The following is a 24453-nucleotide window of genomic DNA, read 5'->3' as shown; positions in this document are numbered from 1 at the left end:
TCAAAACTATTGAATAAAACTGTTTTTTGTCAGCGACAGCTTTACTAAAAGGAGGAATACACAGAACCTGTTACAAACAGTCTGGATTTCAGACATTGGGGCAAGCAGTCAAGTGCCCACTTATGTGATGTATGTTCAGTAGGTGCCAACAGTGGCCAGGTGCTTGTTTAGGCTGCAAGCAAGTTAATCGGCGCTCAGTGAGACATGCTTGAGTAATGAGGCAGTTCCTCATATTTACAGAAATACTACACATGGCTCAATCAGCTCAGACGCTTTTATGGTTTAATTTCATTCTCACAAAAGGCATAAAAATAGGACCATCCATTCGGCATTTAAGTTACAATCGAATGACAATGAAAAATAAACACACATTCAGGAGCGGGGATGAGGAATACATCTGATAAAGCAATTCAATTCAGTTATCTAGAAGCACATAGGCTAATGTACATAAGACGCATAACATGCTGTTGTTTTGAATTTCTAAGAATTTGTCAAGAATATTAAAATTACACTTGTTCACTTGGCCTAAAGACTGAAGGCTAACAGGAGCTAACAGCTAGCCTGGCTGTGTCCAAATTAGCACCACTAAAAACTCTGGAAAGATGACACGTTGGTTGTACCCATTAAATCGTGAGCTATAGGGGTGTCGGTGGGCAAATTTGTTCATCTCTGGATGGAGCCAAATGGCCCTCCCCCTACTCAGTCTTTATGCTAAGCTAAGCTAACTAGCTGTTGGATCTAGCTTCATATTTAGCATACAGAAAGTGATATCAAGAGTGGTATCAAACTTGTCCTTTAACTCTTGACAAAGTAAATGAACTATTGTATTTTGCCAAAACCATTTATAAATGATATATTAAATATTAAACTATATACGCTATAGCCTTTATATAATTCTGCGCAATCTCAGCAAGAAGAATACATTTTCTATATTACAGTAAGAGTACAGTAAATGATAATCATCTGCGGTGATTCTGCCTTAACTGCATTATGTTTGGACATGAAAAATATAAATAATATTTCCAGCATAACATGGATATTCAACTTCTTCATGTCTGTTGATTATTGGTGTCCAGCCAAAGGAATGGTTGGGCCCAGTAGACTGTGATGAATTGTGAGATACACTTCTGTATACCACTGCATCAAGTATAGGCTATAGAACGATTATTAAAAAAAAAGTCATTCTCTGAATCGGGTGCCCTTTAAGCCCCTCAGACTTAAAGGAAACCCCAAAATGCACCTCAAAGACACCAATTAATAGAACCAGTTGTTTTCACAATGTAATGTAAACTCATTTTTTTAATGTGTCAGTCATAGATAATAAAAAAAAAAGCAGTGGATAACAAACATTTTGCATTTCATTACTGACCATTACATTTTAACTGAACACTAAACAAATAAAAATGGATTTTCATTTAATAAAAAATGGAGCCATGCCATTCACCCCCTGTAAAAACTACCATGTCAGCATCTTTTCTTCGCTATCATTGTTTTTATTCTCAGATGGAGATTAAGCTCTGTTGTATAAATAAATGATAATGAACAATTATTTAGGAAAAAATGAACAGCAGTGTTGCAAATAATTACAATGTTATGATGTTCTAAATGCCATGTGGGGCTATTTTCTTAGCCGAATATAGAGTTATGGATACTTTTAACCAAAAACCCCGTCACAGTCAACCATGTCACGTTTGAATGGAAAAGGGTTAATAACTAGGTTGAATCTTTGTGACAGGGTTACTTTTTTCACACTTCTTATTAGAAGATTCAAGTTACACCCTGTTATTAATATTTTGATGACGAGAAGAAATATTTTTGATGACGGGATAATCAGACAAAACATGAATGCCTTATCTAATCCTAATGTTCATGCATATTTTTGAAAATAAATATGATGGTCGATGTTAGATAAAGTTGTCATGACTTGCTTTGGCAGCCAAATGATTATTATTTAAAACTAAAAAATGTATTTTAATCCTAAACCAGGTAGATCTCATGAATAAGCTTGTACAAGAATTTACTTATCAAATCATATTTGGGAGAACTCACTTTTAGTGAGAAAGAAATGCTTAATAATGACTGGGATTTCACACCTGAGATGGGAAAATGTGTTTTCTTAAAAGGTTTACTAGTCTACAATAGATGTTGTCATCACAAGTACATTATTTGAAGTATTTCTTTTTTCAAAATACGTGTTCCTCAGAGAATCACCAGAAAGACAACAAGTAACTACCTTAAAACCGCAAAATGGGGTGTATGACTCATAAAACCCCTCTCTTCATAACAGTGTCTTACCCCAAAAGTAAATACTGTAAGAGTGAGCAGGTGTATCTCCCTTCCTTTACAAACTTTGGCACTGGCATACTTCCAGTCCTGATCTCTCTCGATGTACGGAAATAATCCTGCTCCTTCCATTCGTTTCTCCTGGCTGCCTTGCTAATTGGCTACTGTTTCCATGAGCAGTTAGCTGATTGGTGCTCCGGTGGTAACCAGCTTGTAGTAGGCCCCCTTCAGGGCCATGAGCTGGTCGTGTGCTCCTTTCTCAATCACATAGCCCCTGGACATGACAGCGATAATGTCCGAGTTCTGAATGGTCGATAGGCGATGGGCGATAACGATGCAGGTCCGGCCCTCTCTGGCTTTGTCCAGGGCCGCTTGCACCGTCTGCCGTAAGAACACAAACACGAAGCAATGTTCACAGACTTAAGACACTGTTCAGGAGCCGTCACCAGTTCTCCCACACAGCAGACACACAAGCCTCACAATTATAGTAATTTCACAATCATGGCTTGATTACTATCATTAGACTGCTCCAGTGTATCAGCGCGCTGCAGAGGTCTCTTTGTTCCTCAGTGTGGTTCAGCCATTTGAGCTTAAAAAAGCCACTGCATAGCCCAGCAGACATCTTCAAGAGGCTCTGCTGGAGGGCTATATGAACTACGAGCTGCTCACAATAATAGAGATGATGAATGATAATGATGTTAACGATAATAATAATTAAGTGCCTGCCCTCCTTGCTCTCTGTGCCCCAAGAATATCAAGCAGCTGCACTGTACTGTGATATGAAGGGTGTGCATTCAACACACGCTGACTGTGCTGTTCAGAGTTTAATGAGGCCAGTACCTTCTCACTCTCTGTGTCCAGGGCAGAGGTGGCCTCATCCAGGAGCAGGATCTTGGGGTCACGTATGATCGCCCTGGCGATGGCAATGCGCTGCTTCTGACCGCGAGACAACTGAGAACCCTGGGCGCCGACATTGGTGTTGTATTTCTGAGGCACAATGGAATATTGTGGTGAGTCATATCCCCATTTGTACATTAACATCTTATTTATCTTAATTTAAATAAAAACCCCACCTCCCATTCTTTTTCAATGCATGTTCATAACAAGAAAACAAACATTCTGTGTCTCAGCTTCAGATCTTTCTCATTTCCTCTTTGCCTTTTATTTAAGGACCTGTACCCAACATTCAGAACAGTGATATAGCAGCAAAATTGCGATGCATAGATATAGCAAGTCTGGCCGCACATGCATGTAAGTGTCTTGTGCGTCTGTATCACGCCGAGGGCTGAGACAAAGTGCATGTATTTGACGAGTTGGGAAATTATCTGTAAGATCTGTGTGAAGCTAATGTGAGCAGAGGGAGGGATTATTTCTCTATGTGTTTATGTACATCACCATCAGAGAATATATTTTTAAACTCCACAGTATATTTATCAGCATCGTCATTTGTAAATCAGGAGATGTCGGAACACTGCTGACCCGACAGGTCGGGGTGAGGGAAAAAAGCACAGAATGCATCGAATCCACAGAACCTGGCTCACAGACAACACCAAGGTGCTGCCGTGCTGAAAACAATCAAGAATGGCATTACATTTCTGACATGACAATGCAGTCTAGTAAACACTGAGCATACTCATTTCATTACAACACCCACTAGCTGGTGGGCTTACAGAACTATGCCAAAATGTTGTTTAACCTGCACTTGTTCAAAGAAGTTGAACCAATTTGATTGTCTTTTTGACATTTAACCAGTTTCCTCCTTGGTACTGAGGGTCTTTTACAGAGAGACATATCATGTTCTGGCAGAATCCTGCACAAACTAAGCCTTGCTGCTAATAATCAGTCAGCTGCTGCAGGTCATTGCATCAGAATTTTGGGCGATTGCAATAATGACAACCCCTTGAACAGGCATTTCACCAATTGATCTGATTGCAGTGGAGTTAGTAAGAATGCAGTCGCAGAACGCAGAATCTGTGTTGTATGCAGGAGTAGGCTAAACAAGCTGCTTACTTCGTTTTGACAGTTGCTCTTAGCATTACGAGGACATCTAGTGGTAAAATACACTCGCCTGCACACCTGCCCTTATTCACACATTCACCTGTCCATCATAGACCGCAGTGTGTGTACCAGCCTCTCGCTGCCATTTGCCAGATTATCTCTTGTCCCCTTGTTCTGTTCACAATCTCTCCCTGTGTTTGCCTGTTCCCCTTTTACTTTTGTTTGACGGACTGTTGCCAACCTGTTTTTTGAACACGGGCAAAGTGATCCTCATCCCGACCTCCCCTGCTCTGCCTCTGCTTTTGAGTCCTTACCACAAACATTTCACACACATGGTCCACAGTACCTCAGGAAGTGACATGACAAAGTCGTGAAGCTGGGCTTTCTTGGCAGCAGAGATGACCTCATTCATGCTGATTTCCCGCATGTTGTCGCCGTACTTGATGTTCTCTTCGATGCTGCAGTCAAACAAGATGGGCTCCTGGGACACGATGCCAATCTTAGAGCGCAGGAAGGGCACGCTGACACGATTCGAGTCATGGCCATCAATCAGCTGCAGGAAGACATTTATTTTACAATTAGGAGAATTCCATATAAAAACCAAAGACTTGAAATACAATCCACTTAATGAGCTATCATCACACCATCTCTAACGCAATTTCTCTCCTAACTATGTAGGTGATACTGGCTTTTTTGTTTTGTTTTATTTTATCACAGAAAATCAAGTCTATGTGTTTCCAAACCACTTCCAACTCAATTAAGGCTGTTTGAATCTTGGCAGGGATCCCTTACTGGCACAAAGGCAAACCTCCATCCTGGGTGGAGTGCACCCCCCCAAACCCCCTTTTTTTTTTTTGAAATAAAGCATAAAGTCAGCATAAATGTCTGATTTGATAAATGAACTGAAGTGGAATGAGAGACAGAAATACTTTAATCGCTGAATGTCCAATGAGGATTCTTAGACTGATTTAAAAGCAGACGATACACATGACTATTCATTTCACAATGGTGTATCTGACATCTTGATAAAGGGCAGCATCTACTGTGTCAATATAATGTTTCAGACCTCATTTGTTTGTATCCTTGTTGTAGTATGCAAAGTATTCCCCAGATTCTCCCTGTGCAGGTTCATATTTTTCTAAACCATATATTTAGGGGAAGGAACTGTTCACATGACTTAAACTAGCAATAACCGATTTTAGTTTGGCCTCTTGAGAGCAGTGAGAAAAAGCTGTAAATGCAACACTGACGCATTGGCGCCTAATATAAAGCTAACTATGGCTTAAGCCTACTTACCATAGACTATATAAGAGATGGACATGGGTTTTGTACCACCGTTTTGAACCCAGCAGATCGGCCATCATGTTTTTTTAAACCAGACATGACCCTATTTTGGACAAGAGCGCTAAGCTGCTCCAGGCTGTTTATATCTGTTGTCTGTATGGCGCTACACTAAGCTAAACGCCAAAAAGGGAAACTGAAATTTGGCAATTTCCTTTAAGTTGCCAGCTAACGCTAACGAGAGCTAGCTAATAGTAGCTAGCTAACAGTGGCTTTGTCAGCAAGGTGCAGTACACTGATCAAGACAGATTCAGGCAACCACAATGTTACAACTTAAATGAAGTGAAGACACACTGAGAGTCCTCCATAATTTCACACTTACACCCAGAAACAAATTCACAGCTATTTTAAAGTACACAGTGCTTTGTATATGTTATTCTATAGCAAACTCAACCTCATGTAAAAATCAGTGGAGTGCACCTGTAGGTATTAGTAGAGACATTTACTCAAAACTAGTAATTTAAAGTTGTCAAATTAATGTAGTGGCGTAAAAAGAATAATATTCCCCTCTAAATGTTGTCAAATAGGAGTTGAAGTAGCACAAAAAAGAAAGTATAAGCACCACAAAATTGTACCATTTCCAGAATTAACTATGAAACTATTGAAAATGCACTTAACATTCAATGTACATATGCAATATGTTGCTGTGTGCCCTCACCACTCTGCCGTGGTCAGGATCATAAAACCTCTCCAGCAGCTGCACACTGGTGCTCTTCCCACAGCCACTGCTGCCCACAAAGGCCAGTGTCTGGCCAGGCTTCACCGACACATTCAGCCCGTTCAGGACCTGGATATCTGGTCTGGTTGGGTAGGTGAACTTGCAGTCAATGAACTCAATGTTCCCTTGGAAGTTATCCTGAAAACACAGCAGAGGGAAGGAGAGAGACCAAAGGTTACTTTAGGGTTCTTGGTGTGTTAGGGTTCCACCTCCAATCAGACAGGTAGTAAAGAGAGAGATTTATTTTAATTATCTTATGAGGGTATTTTATTATTCAGACTGCCTTGCATCTTTTTACAGGGCTTTACTGGTATTTTCAGGAAATACATATGTTTTTCTCTTGAATTTACATTTTTTCCTTGTCTCCTTCCTCCATCTACTCACAACTCTCTTTCATGATAGATGTAAAATGAAGAAGCCAAGCAATAAAGGAATAATACATTAGACTTTTTTCATGTGGTTTCTTTTCTGAATCTATCATGGAAAGAGCAGACTTTCCTTATTTATACACTCTGCACGCAGTGTGGCGGCATAGCCCAAAACGTGTATAATAACATATGCCCTCATACCCATTTATCTCCCTTATCTCCGTAGACGCTGATCTGAGGCACGCGGTCCAGAAGCTGGAAGAAACGTGCTGCAGAAATTTTGGCCTTGGCGTAGTCTGGTGTGTAAGAGGAGGCTCTGCCGAGGGCTGTGCCACTGGTGACAATGGCTGAGATGACCCTGCCAGAGAAACCAACCTAAAGTAAGTTATCAGTCACTCTTTCGTACATCCGCTGGCTCAGCAAAGGGTTGGGTCTTTCTCCTGGCCCAATTTGGCATCGCGGCTTGTGTGATCCCACTGCAAGATGATCTCTAGTTTTAAAGTTCAAATTCTTCATATATTCATGCCTTAGCTGTTGAATGTATTTACTTTCTAAAAAAAACAAGACTGATATGAATTAGTTCCGGATGTAAACAGCAGTGAGTATAGGAAAGCACACGGACTTAATAGTTTTTTCCTCTCACCTGAACACCAAGCTGAAATGGAGCCCCTCCTGTCGCACTAAGTAACCTCCAAACCGGTAAGAGGCGGAGTTAGTCAAGAAGACGACGCACTGGGCGAAACCATAGCAGGCTCCATACACTTTCGCCTTCTTCAAGGCCGCGTGGTACGGAGCGTCTAGTTGGGCCTCGAACGTGTCCACAAAAATCCTCTCTTTCCCCAGGCCTGCGATGGTGCGGATGTTGTTCAGCGCCTCACCGGAAATCTGCAAATAAAGGAAGAAAAATAGGCATAAAAGGCAGATAGCTGAATAAAAGTTGCTCCTGGTTCTTTTGTTGTTTTTTTATGTGTAAAAGAGAATATGAAATGCATAAAGCCTCTGGTCCGTTCTTATCTATATCCTCTTTTATGCTGCTGCAGCACGCCAATCCCCCCCCATAGGGATCATTAAACTTTCATCTAATCCACTTCATTGGGATGGGTGGGGTTTACTGCATTGGGATAATTGTGTAAAGGGTGTCCACAGTAATTTGACTTCTTCTTTGATTGTGAACTTTGGGACTGTCCTGGGGTTTTATCCACTAGATTTCTGTACCATGACAGCATTTTAAGCCTGGGTGGCCCCAGTGGGTATTGCGCCTGACAGTGGCTCTGTGCCTAACTTGCCAAATTACAGAAGCACCCAATAAAGTTCTATTGCACCTATAGATCTGAGTGCAGCTGTAGGGCTGTGGAGTCTTCAGTGATGAGAAAAAAAACTGAAACCTAGCTCCTAAAATAGACACTGTTGTTAAGCTATCTCTTATCTGCTGTCAGTAGATAAGTCAGCTGATGTCAGCCTCCACATAAAGGTTTAGCAGGAGTATTAAAAAGATGCTTTTGACTTGTCACTCATCGATATATGAATTCTGTGGTATTTTCAAACCCCATGCGGATGAAGGCCCCAAAGACGGGTGAAAACAATAGATATCTGACCCGTCCGGCAGTCTCCATCGCCTCCTTGTCCTCCTTGGCAAACCCTGTTAGCATCTTAGCTTGAAAGCCACCTGACAGAGCGATAAACGGCAGGAAGCACAGGATGAGCAGCGTGAGCTTCCAGCTGAAGTAGAAGGACATTAAGACGGCCACGCCAATGTTGGTCATAGAGTTGACGATCATGCCGATCTGCGATCCCGTGGCCTTTAGAAGAAAAGTGGAAAACAAGGATCATGTTAATGGGCTCATCATTCAAGCAGTGTCTAATTCTAAGTCACATTTGTGACTGAGTCATTTTTCAAAACTACTATCATTTTAAGCTAAGGCTAAAACTCACTCCTTGAACTTGTGACGCATCTGTCGCCAGACGTGTGGTCAGAGCTCCAGGGCTGTTCCTGTGGTCATCGAACCAGCCAATCTCTTGGCCCAGCATGGCTTCGAAGCCAAGCCGGCGTAACCTGCGGGTCAGCAGCTCTCCAGACTTAGAGAAAGCATAACCCTGGAGACACACACACACACACGCACACACACACACACACACACACACACACACACACACACACACACACACACACACACACACACACACACAGGAAGTACTGTGATATATTACTATCCTGAGAAAATGATGTCTTTGCCATCCCTCTACCCAAAAGGTGTCAGAACTAATGGATCAATCATAGAACAGCACCTCTGCAGGATGTAGGAAAAATGTTTTCCCTCCAAAGAGGGTATTCATTTGATAAAATAAAGGAGATCTCTTGTGACTTTCCCCCAACCTTGAACACAAGCAGGGGGTGAGGGCGGTAGAGAAGCACTAAAAACAATCAGTCTTGCTGAAGCAGACTGCCATTCTACCTGCAGCATCTGGGTGAAGAAAGAGATCACGCCGACCATGACAAAGAACAAGCAGATACCATCAATCTCCCTCCTCTGAACCACAGGATCGGTTAGTGAGAATGTCTACAGACACACACAGAGGGAGAGAGACACATACAGTGCAAAACATGTTAATATGGACCATCTGTACGGATAGCCCAGTGCACCAATTTTGTTAGAGTTGATAAGACTATTTTACTGAAATCGTAATGATGGAATAAAGCCCCTGTATATTTGTGTGTAGAAAAAAAGGACTGTAAAGATCGGTTCAGTGTTTGTTTAAGTAAATCCATACAATCTTTTGTCTCAAGTTCAACTTTCGTGAACCTCAACACACTAAAGCCCCTTTACCATACACACACTGGCTTGGCTTGAATAGGTCTGACTCTAAGCTGTCTTTTTAACTGTGACATGGTTGTCTTGAGTTGTGTCGTTAAAAAGCAGTGGGGTGAACCATGGCTATGACTAGTGGTCAAAGGACCTACTATAACAGTGGATAAAGCTATTAAACTTCTTATAAATTCTTAACAATAAAGTGAATTTTGTTGTTTAAAAGTTTTTATTGCCAAGCCGTAAAATCAGGAAACGTTGGGTTTTCATCAGCCGTAATTTTTCAGCCATAAGTGAGCATAAACATTTCTCAACAGGAACGCAGGAGAGAAACTAAACTTCAAACCACAGAGATTCTGGAGTAGTGGTCAGCTAGACGTCACAGCAATCTGCAATAATTCTTACCATTGACCAATAGCAAACCATTTTGATAGCGTTGACCCTTGAGGGAACAGTGAGCTCCAGAGTCCAAAGCAGCTTTAGCGCTCATGTTTAGACGGTAAGCCTGGATGTGAAAAAAACGCTTGTGAAACTCTCTTCCAGACGACCTTTACTAACCTTACTGAACGGTCTCTTGGAAAAACTGTGGAAGCTTATGTTCTTTATCATCTGTGCTAACGAACTTGCTAGCAGACAGTTAGCAAGCTAGCTCAAAGTGCCCATTAGGACAGTCTAGCAAACAGCTGGTTAGCATGTTGCACGTTCTATGTATTTGTAGCAGTCTGGAACAAGGGGAACGAGACACACGTGCAATACTCCTTTTTAAACGAGCCACATTCATTTCCCCACTGGTTGTAGACACTTCTTTTCACATAGTAGGAAATACTGTTGTATTTCCCCATATGTCCGACTTAGCAATACAAACTGACATGAACGTTTTTCCAACTTGGTTGCACAAATGAACTTCACTATGCCACTTGCTGCTGTGACCAGGCCTTAAGAGTTGTTTTCTAGTGTCCCCAGGTCCGATCTGTTGTTTCCTACAATGTTTTTTCATACAAATGATTGGAATAAATTACAATTAGCTTGATTTGTGTATTTCAAAAATTCCGATGACAACTTGAACCTCACCGCCAGGATTTGACTGAACAGCAGAGAGTAGATGGGGTTGACCCCTCCATTTATAGCAGCACCTAAGGATCCAAAAAGCATATAGGGCCACTCAGGTGTGTTGTACTTCAGAATCCTGGCAACTGGAGCAGGCTCCAGAAGTTCCTCCTCCTCTTCTGCCATGGCCTCCCGAGCCTTCACACAGACAAATACACATCGACAGTCAAAGCTATAATCCTACTGTGTATACTATCTGAGGATTGATATAGAAAAAACAAATCCCAGGAACATTTCAAACGGATTTACACTCAAGCGATGTGTAATTATTGTTGACCTGCTTCAACCACACGCATATCAAATTGGATGAATACACTTTGAGGCACACACACACACACACCTCGGATTTGTCTGCCTGTGACACAGCATAGGCTCTGGGGCCAAGCTCTCCAGCGATGGGAACAGAAGACTCTGGGATCAGATTGGACAGTTGAGATCGGGACCGCTGGCGGATAGAGGCTCTGCAAAAACAAAACTCACCAAGTCAAAAAGAGGAGAGGCTGTAAATACATCGCTTTAATAATAATAATAATAATAATTCATTTTATTTATATAGCGCTTTTCAGAAACCCAAAGTCGCTTACAGAGTAGGACATATAGTATATACAGACGATAAACAACAGGAGACAAGGATGACAGGGAAGCAAGGCGAAGGGGGCGTGGGGTAATGGTGATACAGACAAATAGTAGAAACAGGTACAACAATAGAGGTGGGGGGATGGATTGAAGAGCAGTGGGGGGGGGGGGGTCAAGGGGAGGGGCTGAAATGGGTGAGGAGAGCGGAAGGAGTGTGGGGGGGGAGTCGGGGGGGGGAGGCCGGGAGTGAATGTAGTTATGGGTAGGGGAGGTTGTAGGCTTGTGAGAAAAGGAAGGTTTTTAGACGGGATTTAAATGTTGTGAGTGATGGAGAGTCGCGGATGGGCTGGGGGAGAGAGTTCCAGAGTCGGGGTGCAGTTCTAGAGAAAGCTCTGTGTCCGAAGGTTTTGAGTTTGGAAGGTGGCATGGTCAGAGTTAGGGAGGAGGAGGATCGGAGGGCTCGGGAGGGGCGGTGGGGGGTAAGGAGGTCAGAGAGGTAGGGTGGTGCCAGATGGTGAAGAGCTTTGAAGGTGAGGAGGAGTATTTTGAAGTCGATGCGTTGTTTGATCGGGAGCCAGTGGAGGGTGTAGAGAATGGGGGTGATGTGTTCACGGGAGCGGGTGTGGGTGAGGAGGCGAGCAGCAGAGTTCTGGACCATTTGGAGTCTATGGAGGGAATGGGAGGTGATGCCAGTGAGGAGGGAATTGCAGTAATCGAGACGTGAGGAGATGAAGGCGTGGATGAGGGATTCAGCGGCAGGGGGGGAGAGGCAGTGTCTGATTTTGGCGATGCGGCGGAGGTGGAAGTAGGAGGTCTTGACGATGGAGCGGACGTGGTGATCAAAGGAGAGCGTGGGGTCCAGGATAACACCAAGGTTGTTAGGTTGCAAGGTTGCTTTATGTCGCGGACGTACACAGGAATATACTTCTGCTGTTTGCACTCATTACTGGATGCTTGTAATGGTGATGATTGAGGACCTCAAGCCTCTTCGGGTGTTGCGCCACTTGTTAGCTGCTCTGGATGATAGTTTCAGCTAAATGGTCCAAGTGTCGGAGTAAATTTAAGAGGGTAATTAAGTAAACGAAGGTGCCAGTTTCTAACATGACACAACTCAATTTCAACCACAAAATGACTTCTATAATCATCCTATTTAGATGCATAGTCAGGACCATGGAAATTGATACTATACACAAGTAAGCAAAAGAGCAAGTGATGAAGGGCAAGGGGTGATGAATGTGTAATACCTCAAACTGGCACGGTAGCTGCCTGCTCTGGATAGATTTAGCCTCTCTGGCTCTTCTTCTTTACCAGCCACTAATGCAAGAGATCCAACAAAGGGGTGGTGATCACAATTAGGAGATCTTTCTAGTTTCAATGTGCTGATAAATACCTCTCGGAGAAATTATCCCCCAAAGTTGGACCTACTTTGCCGAGCCTTCTCATTCAGAGCAGCGTCTCCTTGGCTCTGCAGGGTGACCAGAGTGAAGTAGACTCCCTTCCTCTCCAGCAGTTCATTGTGCTTGCCCCTCTCCACAGCGCGGCCATGTTCAAAGCCAACAATCACATCAGCATTCTTTATGGTGGAGAGCCGGTGAGCGATTGAGATGGTGGTCCGACCCTCCCGTACCTGTGACAGAATCAAGTATATGTCGGCACATAATTTCTGCTGGAAACTAAGAAAAACACTCTTGATACCATGATAAATAGTGTCTGATGTTCATCCGATTCTACTAAAACAACTCCCCGGAGTTCCATTGGATCTCTACAAATGGCTTCCAAAGGGTGTCATAATCACCTCGGATATAAACCTTGGCTACTCTTCGAGGTCGGACTGTTGTTTAAGACCAAGTGGATTCAGTGGATGCAACCTTTTCTGGATTCCGCGGAAGTCTACAAACCTGAGCTGTCTGCAACTCTGCGGGATGACTATAGGCTAGTCACTGTGGGCCAGTCATAAAACATAAATCTCTCATTGACAAAAAAAGGAGACTTTGAAACTTGGTGCAGCTGTGAATTCAACCACACTCTGCATGGTGATGCACAATTTTTGCAAAATCCTTCTCAGAACTCGGTGAGTCAGTCCGCCTTCAGGGGATATACCGCTGCCATCATAAGTGTCTTTACATTTATCGGAAAAACTGAAGTCATTCAAGTAGAAAAAGGTTCTTGTGTACGGAATGAAGAGTTAGCGGGACGGCTTTGTTATAAGTTCGGTGCTTATTAATGAAGCATACACTTTAAATGTTAAGTAAACTATTAAGACTATTATAAGAAAAGGGTAACAGAAATACGGTTAACAAAAATCTCAATCTTCAGTAGATAAACTGTCACCGTCCCTTCAGCAGCCATCACTCTAGCTAAATTAGCTTTATTCAATGCTAGATCTCTGTCTAATGAAACATTTATCCTGGATGATTTCATCACATCCCAAAATCTGAGACCTGGCTATAGTCCGGGGACTGCTGTCACTTACTTACTCTGCCCTCCCAACTACAGTAGTTTGAAGTCCCAGTGCACCGCTTTATGGCGGAGGCCTTGCCGTTCCCTACAGAAACCATTTCAACTGTAAACAAATCACTACTAATAACTTTCAGAACTTTGAGGTGCTTGTGTTTGAAAATCAACTGTCAAAACCCTGTATTTCAAGTTACCACCCCCCTGAAACCAAATTACAGTTTTTCTAGCAGGATTTTCTGACTTTCTATCCTCTACTCTCCTCAGTCATGATATGATTATTATTGTTGGGGATTTTAATACCCACATTCCTGACCCATCTAATCATTATGCCACTGAATTCCTAAATATTACTTATTCCTGGTGCAACATGTCTCTGGTTCGACTCGTAGCCAAGGCCACACCCTTGACATTGGATTTACTTTAGGCCTGACTTTAAACTCACTCTCATTGATTGACTCTTGTCTCTGATCATAAATGCATTCTTTTTGATTCCTGTATACAGGCCCGCTCTCCAGTTCTGAAACAAACAGTATGTCCCTGCATTTTAAGTAGCCAGGCTGCTCTAAAGTTCTCATTTATTTATTCTGAATTATATAATAGTTCTATTCTACCTTCAAACATTAATGACCTGACCAATGATTTTAATAACTTGTGTTTCTTAGCAATAGACCAAATCATCCCCTTGGTTAAACGACGCTATCCGGAGCTTCAAGCAAAACTGCAGGAGAGCCAAGGGCAGATGGAAAAAAAACAAAACATGATGTTCACTTTCTACACATGAAAGAGCTTTTGACTTGAAAGGATGCAAGAACAGTTTTTGTCTCAGAATGAATCACTAATAATGAACCTCATAACCTCAAGCTCTGTTTAGAACAATCGATCATCTCGCACAACCTGCTCCAAGCTGCTATCTCTGCCCCCTCTACTGAAGATTGTGAATTGTATTTATAATTTTTTTTTTGTCAATAAGATCAACAGCATCCAACATCATGCCCCCGTCAACTTCCTTTGATTTATTTAGCAGCGTTTCAATTCTGTTAAAATATTTTGCACCCATTACCATGTACAACTTCCATAAAGACAATTTTTTATCTGCGCCTGTCGTGCCATCTTGATATTTTACCCTCCAATTTTTTAAAAGACATCCTATCTGTCATTGCTCATGTACTTGACATTATAAATGGAAAAGTTGTCAACGAGCAGCTCCTTCAAATTGCGGAAGGGCATCACATTTTTTTTTTTTTGGCAGTTTTTCAAGCCTTTTATTAGATAGGACAGACATGAAATGGGGTGAGGGAGAGAGAGGGGGGAGACGTGCAGCAAAGGGCCACAGGTCCTCAAAAGAAGAAAGAAAGAAACTGGAATTACTATAAAATGTTGCAGTCACAGGGAATTTTCCTTTTCTTGCCAGCAGGCCACAGGTTGAAAGCAAAACTAACCCGCATGTGAGATGAAAACAGGCTAATTCAGCACATAAACCAGTCAGACTTACTTTATCCAAAGCTTCTTGAACTATAGCCTCGCTCTCATTGTCAAGGGCAGATGTTGCCATGTCCAGCAGCAGGATACGAGGGTTCCTGACCAGCGCTCGAGCAATGGCAATACGCTGCTTCTGACCGCCGCTCATCTGACCTCCACCCTCCCCCACCAAGGTGTCGAATTTCTGTCAGATTTATTTAAAAAAAAAAAAAGATTGGGAAAGTTATCAGGACTGTTGGTCGTTAAACTTTAAATTTGTGCAAATTAAAACTGAAACGCTTTGTAAGATTTTTCGCGGCACTTCACCTGCGGCAAGTCCATGATGAAGTTGTAGGCGTTGGCCTGCTTTGCAGCGCTGATGATGTCTTCAATGGAGACACCAGCTCGACCGTAGCGTATATTCTCTGCAATAGTGGTGGAAAACAGCACAGGCTCCTGCTCCACAATGCCAATCAGCGAGCGCAGCCATTGAATGTTCAGCCCTCTGATGTCATGACCGTCCAGGGTCACCTGAGATGGAGGGCACAAAGAGCTGGTATTGCTAAAATTGATGGATGATGTTATTAAAGTACTATGCTCCTATGATGATTTTTTTGCAATAATGCTCGTTTCAAATGGTAAGGTTGTTAGGCCTGTGTATAACCTTCATTTTGCTGTAAGAGGTTATTTCTTTCTCTAGCAGCTGAAAGAAATGAGGGAATAAGGTGAGCAAAGACCTCTAATTCTAGTAAAAGTGAAAAATTAGGCTGTTAGGACCCATTGGCTGAATAATGAAACAGATTATCATGTACTTCTCTCACCCTCAGGGGATGGTTATTTTTGAATCGACTAGAATGAAGCTTAAAAGGACGGAGTTGGCAGCTACAGTGTGTCGAGGGAATCTTCAGTCTGACAGAAGAATCCCAGTATGTTACACGAGTGTCACATTAGAACGTGTGTCAGATGTCAAACCTACCATGCCTTCTTTAGGGTCATAGAAACGCTGGATGAGCTGAATAGCAGTGCTCTTCCCAGCTCCACTCGGACCGACAAAGGCCGTGGTCTCCCCTGTCTTCACTGCAACACTGAGCTTGTCCAGGATCTGAGTAGAGATCACATGACATTGAAAATTTCTCGTTCCATAAATCGAAATGTACCCTCCCAAGATGACGATTAGGAAGAACGCAACTACCTTTACTTCAGGTCTGGAGGGGTAGTGGAAGGTTACATTGTGAAACTCAAGATCTCCTTTGACCCTGTCAAGCTTATATCCAGCCTCAGATAGACAATCAATCTCTGGCTCCTGACAGTGGCACATTTAAAGAATGAGACGTGTCAACACAGGGCAATTGTTTCCTGTAAATACACTGTGCCTTGTAAGGATTCAAATCTGGCAAAATTATAACATCAAGCATTCTCACTCTCTCTATAGTCTCAAAGATGATGGTTGCAGCTCCACGGCCTGAAGCAAACGCCTCCAGACATGGGGAGGCCTGCCCCAAATTCATGGCTGCTATCAAAACACCGAAGAAAACCTGGAAGGAAGAGGTCAGTATATTATAGCTCCAAAGACTTGGTTACAGGGAAATAGTGAAATTCTTTATGTGATTGTTTTTCTCTTATTTCATCGTCCAGTGTTATAATGGAGTAATGGAGGTGATAAAAAACTGGGTGAAGGAAAGGGGGAATCCAAGTGAAACTCCAAAGGGCTTGTAAAAAATGTTACAATCACAAATTTATACCACATGCTGATATTCAACTAGCTTTTGATGGGCAGAAAGTGTATACTTTTCCCATTTCCTTTCAGTTGCAATCTGTCGGTAGTGGTTGCAATGAACAGTATTTTGCCATTATTCTAAGTGTGATACCTGCAGTAGTGTTCCTGGTGTGTACTCCTCATTGTCCAGCACCAGGCTGGAGCCATACCAGAAGGCCAGACCATAGCACAGAAAGATGATCAGCCACGTATATCCAGTGAAAAAACCCATGATCAGACCCTTCCTGATGCCCCAGCGCTGCGCTGAGATCAAGTTCCTGTCGTACCTGAAGAGGAGGAGAGCTCACCTCAGCTGCCATATATATAGGTGGGAAAGTAAATATTTCATCTGGCAAATTTTACCTTTGCACTTCCTTTCGCTCCCCACCAAAAGCAGCCACAGTCCTGATGGAGGAGAGGACCTCATCTGCTACAGCACCAGCTTTGGCGTAGGCCTGCAGCTCCATCCCTGTTAGCTTTGCCACAAACTAGAGGAAATACAGAGTGAAGCAAAGTTGAGGGAAAAGAGAAATCAGAAAGTCTACTGAAGTACAGCCAGCGAGTCAAGTCAAGAGAGGAGCAGAGTGAAAATTTCAAATGAAAGATTTGAGAAGTCAAGTCGAAAAGCAAAGACAAGTAAAGTCATGTCAAGTCAGAAAGACTGAGGTCAACAACTCAAGGAGATCAAGTAAAAAGCAAAGACAAGTAAAGTCATGTCAAGAGAAATCAAATCAAAAAGACTGAGGTCAAGAACTCAAGAGAAATCAAGTCAAAAAGTCAAGTCAACAAATCAAGTCAATAAGTCAAGTTGTCAAGTCAAGTCAACAGGTCTAGTTAAAAAATCAAGTCAAGAGAAGTCAAGTCGTCAAGCCGAGAGAAGTAAAGACAAGTTTAGTCACTAAATCGATTCAGGTCAAGAGAAACAAACTCTCACCAGAGCCATAAGACCTGCTCCAACACCGATCATTGGACTTGTTGCAATAATGACCAGCGTTAACTTCCATCCTTTCACAAAGCCAACGCAGAAACCACACACAAAGGTGGTGAAGCGCTGCAGGAAAATGGCGACTTGATCCGCAATGGCGTCGTTGATCTTGTTGATATCGCTGTAATACAGATATAACCACTTTAACACATGCGCACCACAACCCCAAAATACTCCGTGAGACAGACATCCCGCCATCATTGTCCCACTCACTCTGACATGCGAGTGTTGAGCTCCCCGACAGAGGTGCAGTCGAACCAGCCGATCTCCATCCTCATCACTTTGCTGAAGTAAATTTTCCTGATGCGCTGAATCTGCCTGGCAGCGGACGTCACCCACAGGGAGATCTATCGGTTGTAAGAGACTGGTTACGCTGTTTTTTTTGGTTCCATATAAAAGCAAAGACGTTAATATGCAGGCATCAGGACCCTGACGTCTGACCTCCTTTTGAAGTATAAGGGAAATTCCACATAAAACAAGGGCACTGTGTAGATTTCACATGATGGAGTTCAGCATATCTCTCCTGAGGAGTACAAGTCAACCTCACAGAGAAGTCGTGTAATATCTTTTGTGGCTCTGGAGGAGCTTTGTAAAGTCTGAGAAATGAAGGGATATGATGTCATATTATGGATTCTGATTTACATTTCGACAGTCACATCAAATCAGTAACAAAATCACCTTAAAAATGTAACACAACTTAGAGGGCTCATGTCAGCTCAAGACTTAGAAAAACTTGTCCATGCCTTTATAACCAGTAGGCTAGACTACTGTAACGGTCTCCTTGCAGGTCTTCCCAAAAAAGCTGTCAGGCAGCTACAGCTTGTTCAGAACGCTGCTGCTAGAGTTCTAACAAAGACCAGAAAATGTGAGCACATTACACCAATTCTTAAATCATTACACTGGCTTCCTGTACGTCAGACAATCAATATCAAAATCCTCCTGCTCACATATAGTAAATCACTACATGGTCTACGGCCGAGGTATATCACTGATATGCTCCCACTACATAAGCCTTCTAGATCACTAAGATCCTCTGAGGCCAATCTGTTAGTGGTTCGCAGAGTAAACTCAAATCAAGGGTGTAGGTGCAACCGGCGCCCAAAGATGATTGTTCATTTTCTGGATTAACTCGAACTGTCAGTTTGATTAAAAGTAAAACCCACAGCCTGCTGGAACAAAGACCTCAAAATGCCTTCACCCCCACAACAGGTCACACCCAGGTGTGAATCCTCCAAGGCACCCAAACTGTTCATTGGCTGAATTGACCCCCAGGTGATGACATCATCCGGGCCTATATAAAGTGAAGCACACAATCTCTCGCCCTCTTTCTACTGACTCTTTCTACTGGATCTTGCTCCCGGATCTTCCTCCCGCTCTCTCTCCCTGATCACTCAACTCCAGGAGACCAGCTTCCAGCTGTCCCCTCGGCCCTGGACCTGGCCTATGGCGTGGGATCACCACGAAGGTTAACCAACCGGTTATCCTCAACTGAGCACAGCACAGACGATCCGAATCCTCTTTTGCCTAAGAGCCACAAATAAGACAAGAACCTCTTCACCACGGAGCTTCCTTTCTTCACCCAGCTGCTGGCATCAAGCAATGCGCAACATCTCCCATCTCATGGAATGGTAACTAATCACCAACTGGGCATTACTACATGTTATAGGACTTTATGAACGGCTAGAAACAATTGTAACTTTGTCATAAGAACTGAGAGATCAGGCTTCCGGCCTTTGTGTAACAAAGAGAATGTTCACACCTTCTCCGAGCCCCCACCTCTTCTCTTTGTCTCTCTCTCTCTCACACACACACACACGCACACACACACACATACACACAAACATACGTTTGCTGTTAGCTTTAGTTAGTTTATTGTGTTTTGTTTGTTGCATTTATTAATTTGTTAATAAATGTTTGTGTTTACCATATGTCTGATTATTTAATATTACACAAAGATGAATGAGCCAGCTTCTACTAAGAAAAGAACTTCTTAAATCCTTCAACTAATTAAAATATTACATTTATCGGTGTTCAACCCCTAATTAGTAGTTTAATATATTTTATGAGACTTTAATATTAGTTGTCACTCCGTCTATGACGGTGGTGCCCCGAGGAACTCTGGTTTAACTAGAGTCATTTTTATTATTATCTTTGATAATTATTGGTGATAACTAATATTTCCTTGATTAACGGTAAGTTTATTGAGAATACTCAATCTCATAATCTGAACGTGAGTCAAGGCACTATATTTGATTGGTTCTCCGTGTGACGTTTTTAATAAATTGAAGTTATTAATTTTTAGTAATTTTTCTTTATTAATTTTCCTTATCAAATATTTCATTTGATAGTCACTGTTGATCCAATTAATCCCAAAGTACCTACAAGGGAAAGCATCTTTGTTTGTTGTCATTATGCAACAAACAGCTGGAATAAACTTCCTGTAGATGTGAGACTTTCACCCACTCCGACCACTTTTAAAACTAGACTGAAAACTTTGATGTTCACCTCAGCTCTCTGCTAAATCTTTGCACTTTTAACGTCTGCACTGTTTTGATTATTGTGTATGTTTTTATTCTCTTTGTCTTTCTGTAATGCATTTGAATTCATGACATGTTGTGCTGTGAAGCACTTTGAGTCTGCCTTGTCTATGAAAAGTGCGTTACAAATAAAGCTGCCTTGCCTTGCCATAGTGATGTCATCTGAGTCTCAGCTTGGGATTGGAGGCAATTTTCAAGTCTGCATTTCATGTGGATTTTAAAAGAAATATGGGCCTGTTGGGTCTAATGATGAAACACTTTTGAGTTGCATTGTGGGAAATGTAGGATCCAGCCACTTTGAGCCAAACTAGCAGTAACTCAAAGCAGGATCTCTTTGCCTCTCCTGCTTTGATTTTGCCCATTCTTTTTTTTTTTTAATCTGCCTCCTGTAAGCTTCTCAACTTTATAAAAACATAATACCATCTCTAAACAATTTTATAACAGCACTCTAGAAACAGACAGCAGTGTTTTAAAGTCAAAGTAATCCCTGTCCTGCAAATAATATTCCAATCCGTTTATTATTGTACAAGAGGATCCCATCCACATTTCCCCAGCCTGTCTAGTAATATGTGGTGATCGATCATGTTGAATGCAGCGCCGAGATCTAATTTAATTGGATTGGAATATGCATGCAGTAAAAGCATAAAAGAATAGCTCATAGGCAGGATATCAAGGCAAAGGGTGCCCAATTTCCTTCAAGATTTCATGGCTGTAGGATCAAAACGCGTCTTGCTGATTGGATTGGCTTTAAGTGGATGCAAGGGTGACACACCAATCTGATTTTAAATGAGTTTCTTTGTATGAAAACAGTGACATTGTGAGACCAACCTGGAAGTATCCCAGCACGAATACTGCTGCTCCAATTCCAACGTAATAGTAGGCAAATTTGGTCATTTCATATTCAATGTCAAGAATCCTGAAACGGCACAAATACAGAACATGAATCATATATGAGGACTACAAACCACATACACTTAAACATGGATCCAAAATTTTAATATTGCATCTTACACTATATTTGATGTTGGAAAAAGCCCACCTCATGCATTTAACACAACCCACTTACCCACACGGCCTGCCCTTCAGCGGTATGAACATCTCCAACGTTGAATTGTTCATGAAGCCCCAGTCTGACTGGTTCTGCGGCGTGATCAGGCCGCTCCCCGCAGTGTAGTTCTTCTTCCACTGGATAGTATTGTTCACACACTCCTTCCTGTCGTCACTCAGCTCGTTGAGCTCGATGTCGTACTCGATGAAGGTGTCGGTGAGCAGGCCGAACACCAGCAGCATGAGGGGCTGGGCCGAGCCGTGCAGCACAGCGCAGATACTGCCCACCACCATCAGCAGCACATCGTTGCACGTGGAAAAACGGAACTGGACAATCATGTAAACACAAACTTTGCGTAAGGTGCACTATACACAAATAGAAATGAAGAAAGAAGGCAAGTGTTACATGGTGAAGAATGCGTATTTTACCAGCTGAAAGAAGCCAACCCTTATCGCTGGTTGATTTCTGTTTGGAATAGAAGACGGAAATCGTTTTTTATGTGCGGTGAATGTGTGAAAGTGTACAGGGCCTCTGTAGCTATCTTTTACTCACTTCTCATTAGCCTTGGAAGTTGTCTCGGTCCTAAATGGAAAAAAGACAGAACCCACAGTGAGCTGCCAAACATATCTTTACACTAAAACTTTAAAAGAATGGTAAAACATAACACATGGTGATTTTATGCATGAATTAATGCAGGATGTATTCTGGATTTCAGTACACATTCACAGCCAAACTCCCTCTGCCTCAAACCCATTCATTGCCCTGCAGATATTTAACCAGTCCTTTTCCACTCATCCCCCGCCAGATTGCCAAAGATGCTTTTGCCTTTGCTCTCCAACCTGAACCTGATTCCGTTACCTGACCGCCTCTTGGCAACGGTAAGTCTGTTCTAAACCAGTTTTAAGTAACGGACATTACGACTCTCTTTTTAGGTCTTCTGTTCTTTTTTTCTCTAAGTACCAGGGGTTACTAGGTTTATCTGTGAAGAATATCAAAAGCATAATTTGGATGACATTTAACTTAGACATCTCACCAAACTTATAATTTTGCACGCCCGGAGTTTAGCAGCACTAAATTACTTGTATTGTCAGTGATCTGCTCTGTAAACGGTATTAAGTGATACCGTATCCATCTGTATCCTCAAAGCAATTTCAGTCAAAAAGAAACTGGACTTGGTTATTTGTCTAGGAAGACATTTCACCTCTCCCTAGACAAATAACCAAGTCCAGTTGCTTTTGACTGAAATTGCTTTGAGGATAACGACGACCTGGACAAATGAGAACATTCACAGGCCGAGTCGTATCCATCTGCTTTCTCCATGAACCTACTACTTCTAATTTACGCTCTGTATGACGTGTGAAATAAATAGTCACCTTGACTTAGTATTACTATCACTTAATATTAGATAATTGGCCCTTTTTTTTATTGTTCCCTTTGCCAGAAGACACCAGTCTTGATTTAATATATGATCCATTAAGTAGCCCTGAAAGCCCAAAGCGCTGCATATAAAAACACATGCAAACAGACCTATAAAATCCACTGTGGTTGTCATTTATATACAAAGTGATTTAGCTTAAGAATAGTCTGAATTATCAATGCATTAAATCATGCATCATGCATTGCAATGCATTACTTAAGTATGTGTTTGTTCACTATGTTCTGAAGTATTTATGTTCTGATACAGCAGCTGTGTCTTTAGTGTCACCTGAGACGTTATCAACAGAAGTATGTAAACGCATGTTCGGTTACACACAGACAAGCACACACTGCCATTGACTATTGACCTCCATAGAGATAATGTCTCATTCTAGCAACAGCGTTTCTCGTGAAGCTGGTGAATTCACAAGAAAGTCAAGTCACACGTCAAACATAATGAATGAATGAATGAATGAATGCTTTATTTCAAACATATGAAAAAAAAAAATTGCACTTGAAGCACGAGTCATTAAAAACCCTTTGTATGTTTGAAAAGGAGCAGGAAGAAGCATTAGCTTATTAATTCCTACCCCTTCTCCACTTAGTACCTAGTACTATAGGTTTTCTTTCTTCCTGTGTATCCTATAATCCTATCCTATTTATAATGAGTATACCTTTAAAGCACAACCTGTGTAATGATGCATAAAAGAATACTTACGTGACACCGCCCGTTGGTTCTGCAACACAACAATAGAATAAGCATTCAGTACGGTTTTATTTATGGTTTCAGGTGGTGTCAGAAGTTATCTTAGGACATTTTCTATACAGAGTAAGTCTAGACCACACTATGGTTTATTTATGATTTACAGAGACCCGACAATTCCCCCGTGAGCAACAGTGTTCGAGGCAGGGACGTCGGAACAGACCCCAGGCTCATGATGGGTGGTCTTACCCGGTTGGAGGAAAGGGATAGAGAGGGAAAGAGAGAGCCCCAGAGATACCCAGCAAATATAATAATAAATACCAGGGTAATAAGAGAAATATGACTGATAATAATTATGGCAGTGGATATACTTTTTACAATTTATATCTGTAGCTGAAGCTGTCATAACAATATAACAGATCTCCATATTATTGCCATTATTATTATTATTGGAGCATTTTCGTAGCATATTCCCCGTGGTCGTGTTATTACCGTCATCTGAAAACTCATAGCTGTGGTTTTCCTGTCCCAGTTTTTTAATGCTCTGCAATTTCACTGATCCCGCTGGCATGTTGTTGTCTCATCTAGGGGGAAAAAAAGCAAACAGAGAGCAAGATGTCCAGAAAAGGAATAATTAGTACGACAGTCGTGTCAAAAATTAAAACCCCACTCGAGAACACACTTTCAGCGGTCAAAAAAATGACACTCACCCACGCGTTTCCTTTTTAAGAGAAGAAAACGTCCTTATCCTTAATTGAAACTAATAAGTTCTAACAAAAGCAGTCAAGTTTAATTAAACCAGGTGTAGCGGCAGCAGCGGCGCTCTTGCACAGCACACTTAAGTCTAGTTTTCTGACACTCAATTGTTATTAGCTTGTCACGACACACTGAGTGCCTT

General features: G+C 42.0%; 1 protein-coding gene across 1 annotated transcript; it reads right to left on the bottom strand.

Moving 5' to 3' along the window:
- Positions 1-2463: 2463 nt before the first annotated feature.
- abcb11b (ATP-binding cassette, sub-family B (MDR/TAP), member 11b) lies at positions 2464-24126 on the bottom strand (the record flags this gene model as incomplete). The annotated part of the gene is made up of 28 exons (XM_083938022.1): positions 2464-2664; positions 3124-3270; positions 4628-4834; positions 6281-6478; positions 6910-7066; positions 7352-7593; positions 8304-8507; positions 8641-8802; positions 9162-9266; positions 10584-10748; positions 10960-11080; positions 12440-12509; positions 12621-12822; positions 15145-15315; positions 15438-15641; positions 16087-16212; positions 16303-16413; positions 16532-16645; positions 16979-17153; positions 17230-17354; positions 17801-17972; positions 18065-18198; positions 21217-21304; positions 21455-21762; positions 21865-21901; positions 21989-22018; positions 23571-23589; positions 23991-24126. 28 exons carry the CDS (start codon positions 24124-24126, stop codon positions 2464-2466), a joined length of 4131 nt encoding a protein of 1376 aa, XP_083794148.1.
- Positions 24127-24453: the final 327 nt, after the last annotated feature.

This window comes from Echiichthys vipera (genome assembly GCF_963691815.1).
Source record: "Echiichthys vipera genome assembly, chromosome: 23".
NCBI classification, from domain to species: Eukaryota; Metazoa; Chordata; class Actinopteri; order Perciformes; family Trachinidae; genus Echiichthys; species Echiichthys vipera.
This window is presented reverse-complemented; position numbering and strand designations above follow the sequence as displayed.